This window comes from Natator depressus, chromosome 6 (genome assembly GCF_965152275.1).
Source record: "Natator depressus isolate rNatDep1 chromosome 6, rNatDep2.hap1, whole genome shotgun sequence".
Lineage (NCBI taxonomy): Eukaryota > Metazoa > Chordata > Testudines > Cheloniidae > Natator > Natator depressus.
Window position 1 is genome coordinate 111,953,063 of NC_134239.1, and position 16,339 is coordinate 111,969,401.

The 16,339-nt window shown below is 44.7% G+C and overlaps 1 protein-coding gene across 2 annotated transcripts in view; it reads left to right on the top strand.

The window, feature by feature from the left end:
* Window positions 1-137: 137 nt before the first annotated feature.
* The window catches only part of ZFYVE21 (zinc finger FYVE-type containing 21), a 33,176-nt gene continuing 16,974 nt past the window's right edge, over window positions 138-16,339 (top strand). Inside the window, exons 1-3 of one of the 2 annotated variants that reach the window (XM_074956326.1) lie at window positions 138-364; window positions 5,918-5,968; window positions 15,679-15,847. In XM_074956326.1, the coding sequence (XP_074812427.1) occupies window positions 233-364; window positions 5,918-5,968; window positions 15,679-15,847 (352 nt within the window). In that variant the 5' untranslated portion in view covers window positions 138-232. The remainder of the gene's footprint in view (window positions 365-5,917; window positions 5,969-15,678; window positions 15,848-16,339) is intronic. The other variant, XM_074956327.1, reaches the window with a different exon arrangement.

A 16,339-nucleotide genomic window follows, 5' to 3' on the forward strand; every position in this document is an offset into this window, starting at 1 on the left:
GCCTGGTTTTTCGAGCTGCGCATGCGCCTTAACTGCGGTTCTACATTGCGATAGGGGATTGGCTGAGAGTTTGTGGAGACCACATTCCATTGGGTGAACGTAGTAGTGGGCGGGTCACTAGTCGGAGAGTTTCATTGGCAGAGAGAGGCGTCAGTTTCAGGGAAGTAACGGGAGATTGGGTGGCGCGCTGCTGGTCGTTGCTTGGGCTGGTAGCGGTGGTGCTGTGGGGAAGATGTCGGGCGGGGAGGCCTGCGATGGAAAGAAGCTGGTTCGCTCGTCCAGCGGTCTCCGCATGGTGCCCGAGCACCACGCCGCCCGCAGCCCTTTCGGCCTGGACGAGCCGCCTTGGGTGCCTGATAAGGACGTAAGTGGAGGAGAGCGGACCCTTCTCCCGGCCCGCCAGCGGAACCCCCCCCGTCCGCTCTGACCCTCCTCCTCTCCGCCAGCTGGACATCTTCTCCCCCCCCCCCGCCCTTTCTGCTCTGACCTTTCTCCCCCACCGCCAGCGGGACGTCTCCCGCCACCCCCCTTTCTGCTCTGACGTTCCTTCCCACCCCGCCTTTGCCTCCCCCCACCCCCCCATTCTCGACGCCCCTTCACCACCGGCCCTCGCCTGTGGGTCCGTCTTCCCCTTCACTCCTGGTTCCAACAGCCCCTGACCCGCCTGGGTGAGCCCCTTTCCCCTGCGTCACTCCTTGCATTGAGCTGCTTGGACTCTGACTTCAGCTACCCAGCTGCACCTGTGATGAAATCTTTTCTAAGGTGCCTGTGGGGATCCCAAGGCCCTGACCCACCCCGGGGCGTTCGGGCCGCTCCCTTCATTACGGTGGAGCTCAGTATTTCCCCTTGTGTTGGGCTCTGCAGAGACCCTTCCCTGGAGCGCTTACAGTCCCATGGGCAGAGGAGCCTGCCCCTCCACCCTACTCTCAAAAACCCACTTCACTTATGTGCCTGTGCTCTAGCTTCTCTCTCTCCCTCTTGTATAGGGCACAGCAAAGCAGCCTCAGTGGCCTGGGATGGAAGGCTATTGGGGCGCTAGGGTTTTATTCTCCCCTTTTTATTTTATCTTATCACTCCTATCTTGAGGCTGGCTATGTCTCTTGTCCCATCTTGTCAATACATGGTTCCCATATTTGCCAGCAGGAAATGCCCTTTTAGCTGAGGCGAAGTAATTATAGGCAAAACCTCGTGTAAGTGCAGACAGCTGTCTTGCTGGAGAAATGGCTAAGGAGAGGGTTCTGTTGGGTTGACTTAAATATATGAGCAAATCTGCTTCCTAAACAGTTGTGGGGTAGGGTGGGGGAAGGCAAGTGAAGTTAAAGTCCCTTTTTGCTGCTGTTTGATTTTGTTAGAGTTCACAGCTCGTTCTGCTATGTTTATCTCCAGAGTAATGTGCTGAAAACCTGGCTTAGCCCATGTTTTAAAAACTGACAAGCCAACAGATTCATCTAATTTATCTGGCTGTGCATAGAGTGTATTTCCTTTCTGTTGTAAACAATGCACAGTATTTCACTTACCTTTGAGGTGGCTTGGGTAGTCACGGCAGGGCACTGGGAGAGAGCTTTCCCAGTGTTCTGGGAAAAAAAAAAAACCCACCTCCACAAGAGGCGTAGCTACCAGCCCTGGGAGCGTGGCTGCCAGCACTGGCGCACTGTTTACACTGGCGCTTTACAGCACTGAAACTTGGTGCACTCAGGGTTGTTGTTTTGTTTTTTTTTCACACCCCTGAGTGAGAAAGTTGCAGCGCTGTAAAGTGCCAGTGTAGACAAGCCCCACAGGATCGTGGATCGGCAGTGACATTGGAGAATTTAATGTTCCTCTGCAGCATGAGGTGTGGGTCACTTGTCAGGATTATATGGCTGCATCTCACTTAATCATTTCTCTGCTATTGCAGAGGCCTCAGGCATTTGTGCACGTCAGACCCTCCTGTTCTCTTCCTGTGGCACATAATAGTTTAGTCTCCTGTGGGCTATTGTACTTTGGTCTAATTTTGGTTGTTGGCTTTAGTATGCGGGTGGTATTGGTGGCCTGTGATATACAGGAGATCAGACCAGATGATTTGGTGGTGGTCCCTTTTGGTTTTAAACACTGACTATAAAAAGGATAGGGGGAGTTATTTTCCAGGGTCATTATATTCTAGGGATTCCACCACAAAAGTAACTGAGGTTCCTGTTGAGATTAAAATGCTGTGAACTAAGAAGCCTGATGCGCTTAATGAAAATACTTTTTATTCTTAAATGCATTTAAAAAATAAAACTGATTTCTAAGATTGAGGCCTCTTATCCTTGAAATAAACTTTTGCTTACTAAGATTGAAAAAGAAAATGGTTATGAATGTATTTATTTAATATGGATGAGTACAAATACCTATCTAGAATAAGTAGTCAGTGGGGAACTCTCTGGTTTGGTAAAATACCCAGCCATGCTAGGATGTCAATATAGGGTCAAACGCTGTCAGAAAAATGCATCCACTTCTTCTTCTGATGGTGATAAATATTACTTAGCTTGACACGTCTTGCACATAGATGCTAGCAAAGATAACACACATAATAGTAGCCTGTTGCAATAGAGATAAGTGTAATCAGTATTTTATAGTGTCTTTTGTTACCATTGCTTTATGAGTGGCTATGTGCTAATACCAGTATTAAAAGAATGACCACTTTAGATAGGCCTACTAATCCAATTGTTTAACTTCCAGCACTAGATGCTGATTTTGATATATTTTGTATGAAAATTCTTGTTCTTGAATGAAGTGTCTGAGGCCTGGTCTATACTTAAAAATTTTTACTTGCACAGCTACGCTAGCTAGGAGTGTGAAAAAATCAGATGCTTAACCAACATCGGTGTGCCAGTGAAAGCCCCAATGTCAATGTCATTATACCAGCAAATAAGTAATCTTGCTGGAATAACTTGTTTTGTGTAAGGCTATACCAGTAGAAGAGTAGGTATTGTATACCTACATCAGTACAGTGCTCCTAGTGTAGACATGGCCTGACACATTCCATCTGTAAATTGACTCTCCTGGTTTGTTTGTTTGTTTGTTTGTTTGTTTGTTTTAAGCCAGGATCAAAGCATTACAGTATTTGAACGTAATTCTTCTGTATTTAATATACTGTGGCCGTTACTGTTGTGAAGATGAAAAAGTGAATTTGTTTATAACATGTTGTTGCATTCATGTCCATGATACTTAATGCAAAAGTAAAATATTCAGTTAGGAAAACCTCGTTCTGTGATGTTTAACACCAGGGGCTGTTCTCTAATATCAGGCATCATGTCTAATGATGGCAAGGGGGCATTTTTTCTTTTCTTTTCTTAAATGGAGGTCGTGACTGTGAAATAAAGAATGTACAGTTACTCCTTATTGGAGAGTAAGGTCACTTTTCATCCAAGCTGTGCAGTTAGCATAATACAATAATACCTAACTCTTTTATATAACATTTTTCATCCATTGACCTCAAAAGTGGTTTAAAGAAGGTTAGTATCATTGTCCCCATTTTACAGGTAAGGAAACTGAAGCATGGGGAAGGCAAGTGACTTGCCCGTTTTCAACCAGCAAGCCAGTTTAAAAGCTGGAAATTGAAGCCAGGTCTCCTGAGTCTCACTCCAGTGCCCTATTCACTAAGCCATACTTGCTAAATGTGATTTCTGTAATAACCTCCTGCTCTTGTGGTATTTTCCATTGTTTTATATTCCATTTTTTCCACTTTCTGCTTTTAAAAGCTCTGCACTGAGGGGAAAATATCAGGGAAGTAACTATAATTTGTTCTTGAAATTGCTCGTTAAAGTGTGTGATATATTGCTCCATCTTAAACAGTACAAATCGAATTAAAGGGTTTAATGCATTAAACTAATAATTCAGTGAAGGTAAAATGTGCATTTCTGAAGCCATTATGACAGGGGTTTGATGTTCAGTACATCTTTTGAAAGAACTTTCATCATTTGAGAACAGTTCTGATCATTCTGGTTTTTAGGAAGCTTTTAGAAACTTATTGGTTCTTGTACCATTTTTTAATTTGAACAGTTGAGCAATCTCTTTAATTGGAACTGGCTCGTTGCAGAGTAAGTGCAGGTACTTGAATTTGCCAAATTTCATAAGTGATTTAACGCATCAAACTGTAGTTAAAAGTAGGTGGCTTAGGAATTTGAGGTTTGTAAATTAGCTGATGTGGCATTTCTTGGGTAGTATTTGCTATTGAACTTTGATACTGATCTGGAACCTGCTGAAATATCTAGAACTTTCTGAAATAGACCATGAAAGTTCTAGTTACATTAAAGAACTTTAAAAAGTAAGGAGTTAAATACTGGGAGCATGGTAACAATAGGCAAATAGCAGCTCTTGTATGCTCAGCAGTTAGCTCATTCTCAACCTTGAACATTACAACCTGCTAGGGTGACCAGATGTCCTGATTTTATAAGGACAGTCCCAATTTTTGGGTCTTTTTCTTATATAGGCTTCTATTACCCTCCCCACCCCCTGTCCCTGTTTTTCACACTTGCTGTCTGATCACTCTACAACCTGCTTTATTTTAAATTCTGATACTCTGTTTTGGAGCCTGTTGAAAGGGGATATTGACTGAGGCACAGTGTCTTATTGCACAATTTTTAAAATGGTCCATGAGATATTTCACCTGAATGATCACTGAAGGCAAGAGAGATCTTGGCTTAATATATCATCTGAAAGACAGCACTCCTAACTGCCGTATTCTCTTGCCCCTCTCCACCATTTGCCCCTTCACCTCCCAACCCATTGCCTTGTGCTCTCAATTTTAGATACTTTTATATGTATTGCACTGACATCTAGGGGTCTCAGTCAGGGATTAGGCCCCCATTGTGCTAGGCATGGCACAAACATAAGATGATGATGGGCTCTGGTTTAAAGAGCTTATAGTCTTTATAATTCCAAAAGCTAATGTAGAACCTGAACATACTACAACCCGTCCCAGATGTTCAAACACAACATTGCATTAATAGCCTAGCAGATAAACCTAATACTATCCAAGGCTTTGTAACTGAAAAATTATCTGATATTATGTGTTGGATTGAAACAATGTAGTAATGAGGGTCTTGCAGAAGATGCCAGTGATGTAAAATAGTGCTGTTGATCAGCATGTTAGTGAGTGGGTTTTGTTAGTATCTGCATAGAAAATGCCATGATAATAACCACATCTAATACTTATTGAATAAAGTTTCTCTCAAGCACTGTTACCCATTTAGACGACAAAGTCCAGAGCAGGTGGCTCTTATCAAATGTTTAATGAGAGGGGAAAAAGAAATTAAAGTGACTTTATATATATATATATATATATATATATATATATATATATATATAAAATTTTTTTTTCCTTTCACCAAGCTCTTTCTAGGAAAAAGTCCTAAACTATCAAGTGAAATTTTGCCGATATCGATTTAGCCTTCATGGTTGCAGCAGGGAGGAGGGAACAGAACTTCCAAGATAAATATGCTATTTTTCAGATATTTTAACTACTGATGATGTTGTTGAAGTGCATAAACTAACAACACTTGTGAGTTAAAAATATGTAACAATATAATAAATAGATAACTTGTATTATATTCTATATACGCTATACAAATTTGGAACACAGAAGTGGCCACATAGCCTAATGGACTATGCATGAGATTAGAACTCCTGAGTTGTAATCCTGACTGTTACTGGTTTACTTTGTGCCTAGGGAAAATCAATTTTTTTTGCTCTTTCTTCTCTGTAAAATGTGGATAGTACTTGCCTACCACACACGTGTTCAGAAGATTAAGATAAGCGAGAAACAAGCATTACTTAGATACTGTATGGAAATTCATTAGCTATTTAACTTCTTAGAAATTACTCTAATATGTTTAGTCTTGTGCATTGTATCTGGATAAAGATGTAGATAAATCTTGTACTCTTTACTGTTTTCTAGTGTCCAAGATGTATGCAGTGTGAAACTAAGTTTGATTTCATAACCAGAAAGGTAAGAGAGAGCAACAAAACATAATAGCCTAAATACATTACATTGTGGAACTTTTTTTGTGAACTCTTGTTTTGAAATGTGTTGAAACCTGTGTTTCAAAAGGATGCTGTCAAGTACTTTACACCCAAAATTTGACATGCCTTAAAAATAGCTTTTGTCCCCCCCAGGAATATGTCTTCATTCTTTTTAATCTATTATTCTGCTGTGAAATTTAAAATAAATGCCTGTTTTTAGGACTAAAATACTTTGCTAGTTTTGAGGCAACATGTAAGTAACACTTCTCAAAATATGCTGTTGTCAGTAATGCTGGCAAGTAAACAACAAATGTTCATTTCAGTACACTCAAATTGCATAAAAAAATTAGTTATGTGAGTGAAAGAGTCTAATATTAGGAAAACTTATTTTCAGGGCTTGGATTCTAGGGAGAGCCTGTTTATAAAGTAATTGGACAAAATGTGCAAAACAAATAATGGGTGAAGATGTTGGCAAAAGATGCAATTGCTATAAGTAAAATTAGTTCTTTTGTTGAATTATGAACAGTAATTCATTGAAATTAATGAGGTGGGCTGCATTGGGCATGTAATTCAGTCCATCCGTATAGAAGTATTTTAATTAACTTTTATGTTGTCTTCTGTTGCATGAACTTTTACTAGCAAGCAGCATGGAGAAGATGCTGTCTTACTGGGAACTACTGTCAGAGGAGACGGAGCATTTTGCTGAAGGAGGGGAGGCGGAATTGTTTTAGATTGCTAGTTTGTGCAAAAGTCAGCAGGACAATCATTCTAGCTATGAATAACATTCCTTGCATAACTACCTAATTACACAGACATTTTGCTAGCATACACTGATGGAAAGGAAGAAAGATGGATTTAAGATGCATCTTGGATTGAAACGCTTGTCTTGCAATTTGTTGTTTGGAATATAAAACCCAACAGATACAGTGTAATGAAATGGAAAATAAATCTAATTAAATATGGGATACTGGGAATCTTCAGGACTTAGTATTAGACTGGTAACTATGGTAAGTAAATGTGGCTGATCAATGAGGAGAATGGGCATATTGGAGAGGTTGGTTGGTGGTTCTCCGCACATAAGTTTTGCTCCCTAATTAAAGAAATATTCAGAAACTCGAGCTATTGTTTGTTCACATCAGTGGTTGAAACTTACTTTGATCCATAAGTTGGTTGCTTGATATGCTCCATCTCCCACGGAGAGTTTTACTTAATTTTCTCTGTGATCTCAAATGAGGAATAACTATTGTGCCTGTCATCATTTCCAGTGGAAATAATGATTTGGGGTCCCACTACAAGCTGAGAAATTGAAGCTTTTGCACGAGTGCTATTCCACCAGCTTTGAGGACCTCCATGGGGATGCCATCTGGGCCTGGCACCTTGTTGTTTCAAGTCTGAGTGATGGCATGCCAAACTTCCTCAGGAGATGGGGGGTCAGCAAGAGGTTCTATTACTGAATGCTGAGGAATGGACTGGGTGGTGGCAGCTGAGACTTCAGATTAGCAGTTAAATAGCATCTCAAAATGCTCCTTCCAGCATTGCTTGAGGGCTACATTGTCCTTAAGAAGGGAGGAGCTGTCCTGAGATTGCAGAGGGGTTGTGTCCTTTGAACGTGGCCTGTAAGTGGCTTTTGTTGGTTGAAAAAAGCTTCTCATGTCATGTGGATCAGTGAAGCTCTGGATCTCCATGGCCTTTGCTTGCCACCACTGATTCTTGATGTCATGCAGCCCCCTTTGAACTACAACTTTAAGCTGATAAGTGTCTCTTTTTGCTGGTTAGAGGGTTCATTTTACCAAGTGCAAAATGTGCTTCTCTTCTGATGAATAAGTGCTAGGATTTCCTTGTTTTCATCATATCCAATACGGTGAGTGGAGTATATGCCTTGTGAATTCAGCATATGCCTTGTGAATAATGGTCTGGAACTCCTCCCAATGTATTTGGATGTCATTGACGTTATCAGGTAGGTCAGAGAACCTCTCATTGAGGCATTGTGAAGAGTCTCGCAACTGGCACGATTCTGAAGGTCATGAGAAAATTCTACCCAACCTAAAGAGTGACTTGTCCCCTTTCTTAAAAATGGTCACAATATTGGCAACGTAAGGGAATTATTGAGGCATTGCTCTCTTCTCCGTTGCGGGGAAGATCCTTGCTCGCATCCTTTTGAACAATCTCCTGCCTCTTACCAAAGACATCCTTCCGGAATCCCAAGGTGGTAAAATTGTCGTTCTATGTCGGGGCACCACTGACATAGAATATCAGGGTTGGAAGGGACCTCAAGAGGTCATCTAGTCCAACCCCCTGCTCAAAGCAGGACCGATCCCCAATTAAATCATCCCAGCCAGGGCTTTGTCAAGCCTGACCTTAAAAACTTCTAAGGGTATGTCTACACTACGGAATAAGGTCGAATTTATAGAAGTCGGTTTTTTAGAAATCGGTTTTATATATTCGAGTGTGTGTGTCCCCACAGAAGTGCATTAACTCGGCGGAGTGCTTCCACAGTACCGAGGCTAGAGTCGACTTCCAGAGCGTTGCACTGTGGGTAGCTATCCCACAGTTCCCGCAGTCTCCGCTGCCCATTGGAATTCTGGGTTGAGATCCCAATGCCTGATGGGGCTGAAACATTGTCGCGGGTGGTTCTGGGTACATATCGTCAGTCCCCCCTTCCCTCCCTCCCTCCCTCCGTGAAAGCAAGGGCAGACAATCGTTTCGTGCCTTTTTTCCTGAGTTACCTGTGCGGACGCCATACCACCGCAAGCATGGAACCCGCTCAGGTAACCGTCACCGTATGTCTCCTGGGTGCTGGCAGATGCGGTACGGCATTGCTACACAGTAGCAGCAACCCATTGCCTTCTGGCAGCAGACGGTACAGTACGACTGGTAGCCGTCCTCGTCATGTCCGAGGTACTCCTGGTCACCTGTGTGAGGTCGATCAGGAGCGCCTGGGCAGACATGGGCGCAGGGACTAAATTTTTAGTGACTTGACCAGGTCATTCTCTTTAGTCCGGCAGTCAGTCCTATTGAACCGTCTTATGGTGAGCAGGCAGGCAATATGGATTGCTAGCAGTCCTATTGCACCGTCTTCTGCCGAGCAGCCATGAGATGTGGATGGCATGCAGTCCTTCTGCACCGTCTGCTGCCAGCCAAAGATGTAAAAGATAGATGGAGTGGATCAAAACAAGAAATAGACCAGATTTGTTTTGTACTCATTTGCCTTCTCCCCTGTCTAGGGGACTCATTCCTCTAGGTCACACTGCAGTCGCTCACAGAGAAGGTGCAGCGAGGTAGATCTAGCCATGTATCAATCAGAGGCCAGGCTAACCACCTTGTTCCAATAAGAACAATTACTTAGGTGCACCATTTCTTATTGGAACCCTCCGTGAAGTCCTGCCTGAACTACTCCTTGATGTAAAGCCGCCCCCTGAAGCCAACCCTGTAAGCCGTGTCGTCAGTCGCCCCTCCCTCCGAGCAACGGCAGACAATCGTTCCGCGCCTCTTTTCTGTGCGGACGCCATACCAAGGCAAGCATGGAGTCCGCTCAGCTCACTTTGGCAATTAGGAGCACATTAAACACCACACGCATTATCCAGCAGTATATGCAGCACCAGAACCTGGCAAAGCGCTACCGGGCGAGGAGGCGACGTCAGCGCGGACACGTGAGTGATCAGGACATGGACACAGATTTCTCTGAAAGCATGGGCCCTGCCAATGCATGCATCATGGTGCTAATGGGGCAGGTTCATGCTGTGGAACGCCGATTCTGGGCTCGGGAAACAAGCACAGACTGGTGGGACCGCATAGTGTTGCAGGTCTGGGACAATTCCCAGTGGCTGCGAAACTTTCGCATGCGTAAGGCACTTTCATGGAACTTTGTGACTTGCTTTCCCCTGCCCTGAAGCGCATGAATACCAAGATGAGAGCAGCCCTCACAGTTGAGAAGCGAGTGGCGATAGCCCTGTGGAAGCTTGCAACGCCAGACAGCTACCGGTCAGTTGGGAATCAATTTGGAGTGGGCAAATCTACTGTGGGGGCTGCTGTGATGCAAGTAGCCCACGCAATCAAAGATCTGCTGATATCAAGGGTAGTGACCCTGGGAAATGTGCAGGTCATAGGGAATCCCATTGCAGCAAAGCCATCCACTAACTGTGGTGGGGCCATAGACGGAACCCATATCCCTATCTTGGCACCGGAGCACCAAGCCGGCGAGTACATAAACCGCAAGGGGTACTTTTCAATAGTGCTGCAAGCTCTGGTAGATCACAAGGGACATTTCACCAACATCAACGTGGGATGGCCGGGAAAGGTACATGACGCTCGCATCTTCAGGAACTCTGGTCTGTTTCAAAAGCTGCAAGAAGGGACTTTATTCCCAGACCAGAAAATAACTGTTGGTGATGTTGAAATGCCTATATGTATCCTTGGGGACCCAGCCTACCCCTTAATGCCATGACTCATGAAGCCGTACACAGGCAGCCTGGACAGCAGTCAGGAGCTGTTCAACTACAGGCTGAGCAAGTGCAGAATGGTGGTAGAATGTGCATTTGGATGTTTAAAGGCGCGCTGGCACAGTTTACTGACTCGCTTAGACCTCAGCGAAACCAATATTCCCACTGTTATTACTGCTTGCTGTGTGCTCCACAATATCTGTGAGAGTAAGGGGGAGACGTTTATGGCGGGGTGGGAGGTTGAGGCAAATCGCCTGGCTGCTGGTTACGCGCAGCCAGACACCAGGGCGGTTAGAAGAGCACAGGAGGGTGCGGTACGCATCAGAGAGGCTTTGAAAACCAGTTTCATGACTGGCCAGGCTATGGTGTGAAAGTTCTGTTTGTTTCTCCTTGATGAAACCCCCCGCCCCTTGGTTCACTCTACTTCCCTGTAAGCTAACCACCCTCCCCTCCTCCCTTTGATCACCGTTTGCAGAGGCAATAGTCATTGTTGCTTCACATTCATGCGTTCTTTATTCATTCATCACACAAATAGGGGGATGACTACCAAGGTAGCCCAGGAGGGGTGGTGGAGGAGGGAAGGAAAATGCCACACAGCACTTTAAAAGTTTACAACTTTAAAATTTATTGAATGCCAGCCTTCTTTTTTTGGGGGGCAATCCTCTGTGGTGGAGTGGCTGGTTGGCCGGTGGCCCCCCCACCGCGTTCTTGGGCGTCTGGGTGTGGAGGCTATGGAACTTGGGGAGGAGGGCGGTTGGTTACACAGGGGCTGTAGTGGCAGTCTGTGCTCCAGCTGCCTTTGCTGCAGCTCAGCCATACACTGGAGCATACTGGTTTGGTCCTCCAGCAGCCTCAGCATTGAATCCTGCCTCCTCTCATCACGCTGCCGCCACATTCGAGCTTCAGCCCGCCACTTACTCTCTTCAGCCCGCCACCTCTCCTCCTGGTCATTTTGTGCTTTCCTGCACTCTGACATTATTTGTCTCCACGCATTCGTCTGTGCTCTGTCAATGTGGGAGGACAGCATGAGCTCGGAGAACATTTCATCTCGAGTGCGTTTTTTTTTTTCCTTTCTAATCTTCACTAGCCTCTGGGAAGGAGAAGATCCTGTGATCATTGAAACACATGCAGCTGGTGGAGAAAAGAAAAGGGACAGCGGTATTTAAAAAGACACATTTTATAAAACACTGGCTACACTCTTTCAGGGTAAACCTTGCTGTTAACATTACATACATAGCACATGTGCTTTCGTTACAAGGTCGCATTTTGCCTCCCCCCACCGCGTGGCTACCCCCTCAACCCTCCCCCCTCCCTGTGGCTAACAGCAGGGAACATTTCTGTTCAGCCGCAGGGAAACAGCCCAGCAGGAATGGGCTCCTCTGAGTGTCCCCTGAAGAAAAGCACCCTATTTCAACCAGGTGACCATGGATTATATCTCACTCTCCTGAGGATAACACAGAGAGAGAAAGAACGGATGTTGCTTGAACACCAGCAAACATACACTGCAATGCTTTGTTGTACAATGATTCCCGAGTACGTGTTACTGGCCTGGAGTGGTAAAGTGTCCTACCATGAAGGACGCAATAAGGCTGCCCTCCCCAGAAACCTTTTGCAAAGGCTTTGGGAGTATATCCAGGAGAGCCGCGAATGCCAGGGCAAAGTAATCCTTTCACATGCTTGCTTTTAAACCATGTGTAGTATTTTAAAAGGTACACTCACCGGAGGTCCCTTCTCCGCCTGCTGGGTCCAGGAGGCAGCCTTGGGTGGGTTCAGGGGGTACTGGCTCCAGGTCCAGGGTGAGAAACAGTTCCTGGCTGTCGGGAAAACCGGTTTCTCCGCTTGCTTGCTGTGAGCTATCTACAACCTCGTCGTCATCATCTTCTTCGTCCCCAAAACCTGCTTCCGTATTGCCTCCATCTCCATTGAAGGAGTCAAACAACACGGCTGGGGTAGTGGTGGCTGAACCCCCTAAAATGGCATGCAGCTTATCATAGAAGCGGCATGTTTGGGGCTCTGACCCGGAGCGGCCGTTCGCCTCTCTGGTTTTCCGGTAGGCTTGCCTCAGCTCCTTCAGTTTCACGCGGCACTGCTTTGGGTCCCTGTTATGGCCTCTGTCCTTCATGCCCTGGGAGATTTTGACAGAGGTTTTGGCATTTCGAAAACTGGAATGGAGTTCTGATAGCACGGATTCCTCTCCCCATACAGCGATCAGATCCCGTACCTCCCGTTCGGTCCATGCTGGAGCTCTTTTGCGATTCTGAGACTCCATCATGGTCACCTCTGCTGATGAGCTCTGCATGGTCACCTGCAGCTTGCCACGCTGGCCAAACAGGAAATGAGATTCAAAAGTTCGCGGTTCTTTTCCTGTCTACCTGGCCAGTGCATCTGAGTTGAGAGTGCTGTCCAGAGCGGTCAAAATGGAGCACTCTGGGATAGCTCCCGGAGGCCAATACTGCCGAATTGTGTCCACAGTACCCCAAATTTGACCTGGCAAGGCCGATTTAAGCGCTAATCTACTTGTCAGGGGTGGAGTAAGGAAATCGATTTTAAGAGCCCTTTAAGTCGAAATAAAGGGCTTCATCGTGTGGACGGGTGCAGGTTTACATCGATTTAATGCTGCTAAATTCGACCTAAAGTCCTAGTGTAGACCAGGGCTTAGGAAGGAGATTCCACCACCTCCCTAGGTAACGCATTCCAGTGTTTCACCACCCTCCTAGTGAAAAAGTTTTTCCTAATATCCAACCTAAATCTCCCCCACTGCAACTTGAGACCATTACTCCTTGTTCTGTCATCTGCTACCACTGAGAACAGTCTAGAGCCATCCTCTTTGGAACCCCCTTTCAGGTAGTTGAAAGCAGCTATCAAATCCCCCCTCATTCTTCTCGTCCGTAGACTAAACATCCCCAGTTCCCTCAGCCTCTCCTCATAAGTCATGTGTTCCAGTCCCCTAATCATTTTTGTTGCCCTCCGCTGGACTGTTTCCAATTTTTCCACATCCTTCTTGTAGTGTGGGGCCCAAAACTGGACACACTACTCCAGATAAGGCCTCACCAATGTCGAATAGAGGGGAACGATCACGTCCCTCGATCTGCTGGCAATGCCCCTACTTATACATCCCAAAATGCCATTGGCCTTCTTGGCAACAAGGGCACACTGTTGACTCATATTTTGTTGCACAAAAAATCCAAGAGAAGTGTATAGAACAACACCAGCCACTGTTCATGGCATTTAGTGACCTAACTTAAGCCTTGGATTCCCTCCTTTGTGAACTGTTATGGAAGGTCTAGGTTCGGCTGTCCATTTAAGTTCATTCACATTCTCAGGTTACTTCATGATGGGTTGACCGGCACTGTCATCTTTAATGGGTTAGAGATGGACCCATTCACTGCCTAGACTGATTTCAAGCAGGGGTGCGTTATTGCCCCAACCCTTTTTTCCCATCTACGTTGCTGTGATCTTGATTCTTATTTGTGACTGCCTTACACAAGCCCAATTCTTGAAGAATCACATGGATGGCCAGCTCTTCAACCTGTGGCATCTTCATTCTAAAACAACTGTTATTCATTAGAACTGTTATTACAGACCTTCAGTATGTTGACTGTGCTATCCCCATGCACACCAAGGCTGACTTGCAATCCACCCTAGATTTTTTTTTCTATGGTGCTATCATAGCCTGGGACTTTCCCGCAACATTGGGAAGACTAAGATGCTCCATCAGCCTGTCCCAGGATAAGTTGCCCCCCTTCTCCCACAAATTGTCATCTGTGGTGAAAGCCTGAAAAATGTTGAGCATTTCCCTTACCTTGGCAGCTATCTCTCCCAGACAGCCAATCTTGATGTGGAGATTGAACATAGGACTTGTTGTGCCAACACATCCTTTGGAAAGTTGCTCTGTCATCTCTCAATAAAGCTAAGAACCTGATCTACAATGCAGTGGTCATCCTCACTTCCCCTTATGGGTGCGAGACCTAAGTGACATACCAAAGCCATCTTAAGCATCTCGAGTGGCACCTACAGTGCTGCCTTAGGAAGATTCTCTCTCTCTCTCTCTCTCTCTCTCTCTCATATGGGAAGACTGTTGCACCAGTGCCAGCATTCTCTCTGCAACTAACATCACCAGTGTTGAGACGAAGATTATGAAACATCAGCTTTGCTGGGCTGGTCATTGTGTGTAGATGGCCAATACTTGTGTTCCAAAGCAAATCCTCTTTTCTGAATTTAGTCATGGTAAGAGGACCCACAGGGGCAAAAAACGCTACAAGGACTCACTGGAAAGTATATTTTAAGAAGGGAGGTGTTGATCCACGAATTGGCAAGAGCTGGCTGGCAATAGACTGCAATGGCATCGCATCATACATCAAGCCTCAACAGTTTTAAAGAGAATTGCTTTGCTCACGAGGCTGAGAAACAGCACAGGCAGAAGGAAAATGTACATCATCCCGGCCAGCAGTTGTGCTCTCTCCAAGCAACCCCCTGTCATGTATGTGGAAAAACCTGTAGAGCACAGATTGGACTTGTCAGCTATCTTAAGTTTCTTCCTCCTGGCAGGTAACATCCTTGTATTGAGGGATAGCCGCCACTGCCGACTTGCTGAGAACTTAGAATTGCTGTGACATAGGCCTTATCACACTGGCAAATGATTTGCCATTATCCCAACTTCACTGGACGCTTGTAGGATTTTTCTTGTTCTACTAACTGTTGTTTCTGATTTAATGATTTTTATTTTTAATCCTGTCTCCGAAACCTGGAATTGGTTCTGTCACTGTTTAGACATGGAATTAAATATTTGGAGAGAGAGGCATGGGCTAAAGATGGAACCCAGTGGAAAGTGAAGAGGACATGCAAACCACCATTATATTTTGCAGTCTTTTTGACAGTGAGGACAAGGATTTAATGGTCCATGGAGACTCCTTTTCATCCTTTTTCACTCTGGTCAGACCTGAAGCACAGGGCTCGGGTATCTGGAGAAGCTTGCACTGCTATTGCTCATGCTAGACCGTCTTTAGCGTTCCAGTCTCCAGAGATGTCATTTTAGCACTTCTTACTATCTCTAGAATCATGTGACACTTAATTAGCCATATCTAGTATTTTTTTTTTTCCCCTCTGTGTATCTTGGTATTACTTGCACAAGAGAAACTAGGCGAGCATGCCAATGCTTTAGGAGTACTAGTATTCTTGATGTGGTAACATTATCAGCTCTGTATTAATTGCATCTTTTGTAATATTAGTATTTTTATTTTATTTTATTTTTGCCTAGCACCACTGCCGGAGATGTGGGAAGTGCTTTTGTGACAAGTGCTGCAGTAAAAAAGTGCCTCTGTCTCGTATGTGCTTTGTAGATCCTGTGCGTCAGTGTGCTGAATGTGCTCTCATCTCTCAGAAAGAAACGGAATTTTATGACAAGCAGCTTAAAGTGCTTATGAATGGTAAGTACTGCATGCACAACTGTTGTTTTGATCTTGTACATAGTTATTCTAGTGAGTGTCAAATAATGAGATAAATAGCAGATCTAATTCCCTTGTGTTGTCAAGTAAGGCGCTATGTTGCAGTCTCTAGAAATCTCCTTTGAAATACTTTCGCACTGTCATTTTTTTTTGTTTGCCCATTATTTTGTTATCCAGCCAGATCTGTTCTTTGGAGATGAGATTTTTATTTTTATATATTTTAAAAGTTCTGCTCCTACAGTCAAAGGAACTCTGCCTCTTATTAGCTGACGAATGTATGAGGTCATGATAATAGCTCTCGTGTAATATTGCACTTTATTAAATCACAATGTGGATCATATACACTCTTAACAGTAAAAAGAACAATTTTGAATTCTTCTAATGAGAGAGAATACATGCTTCAAACTTCATTTCAGCCTCTGATCTCTTCTTCCTCCCTAGACTGTGTATGTGGCTCTGATTGTCGCTGAACTG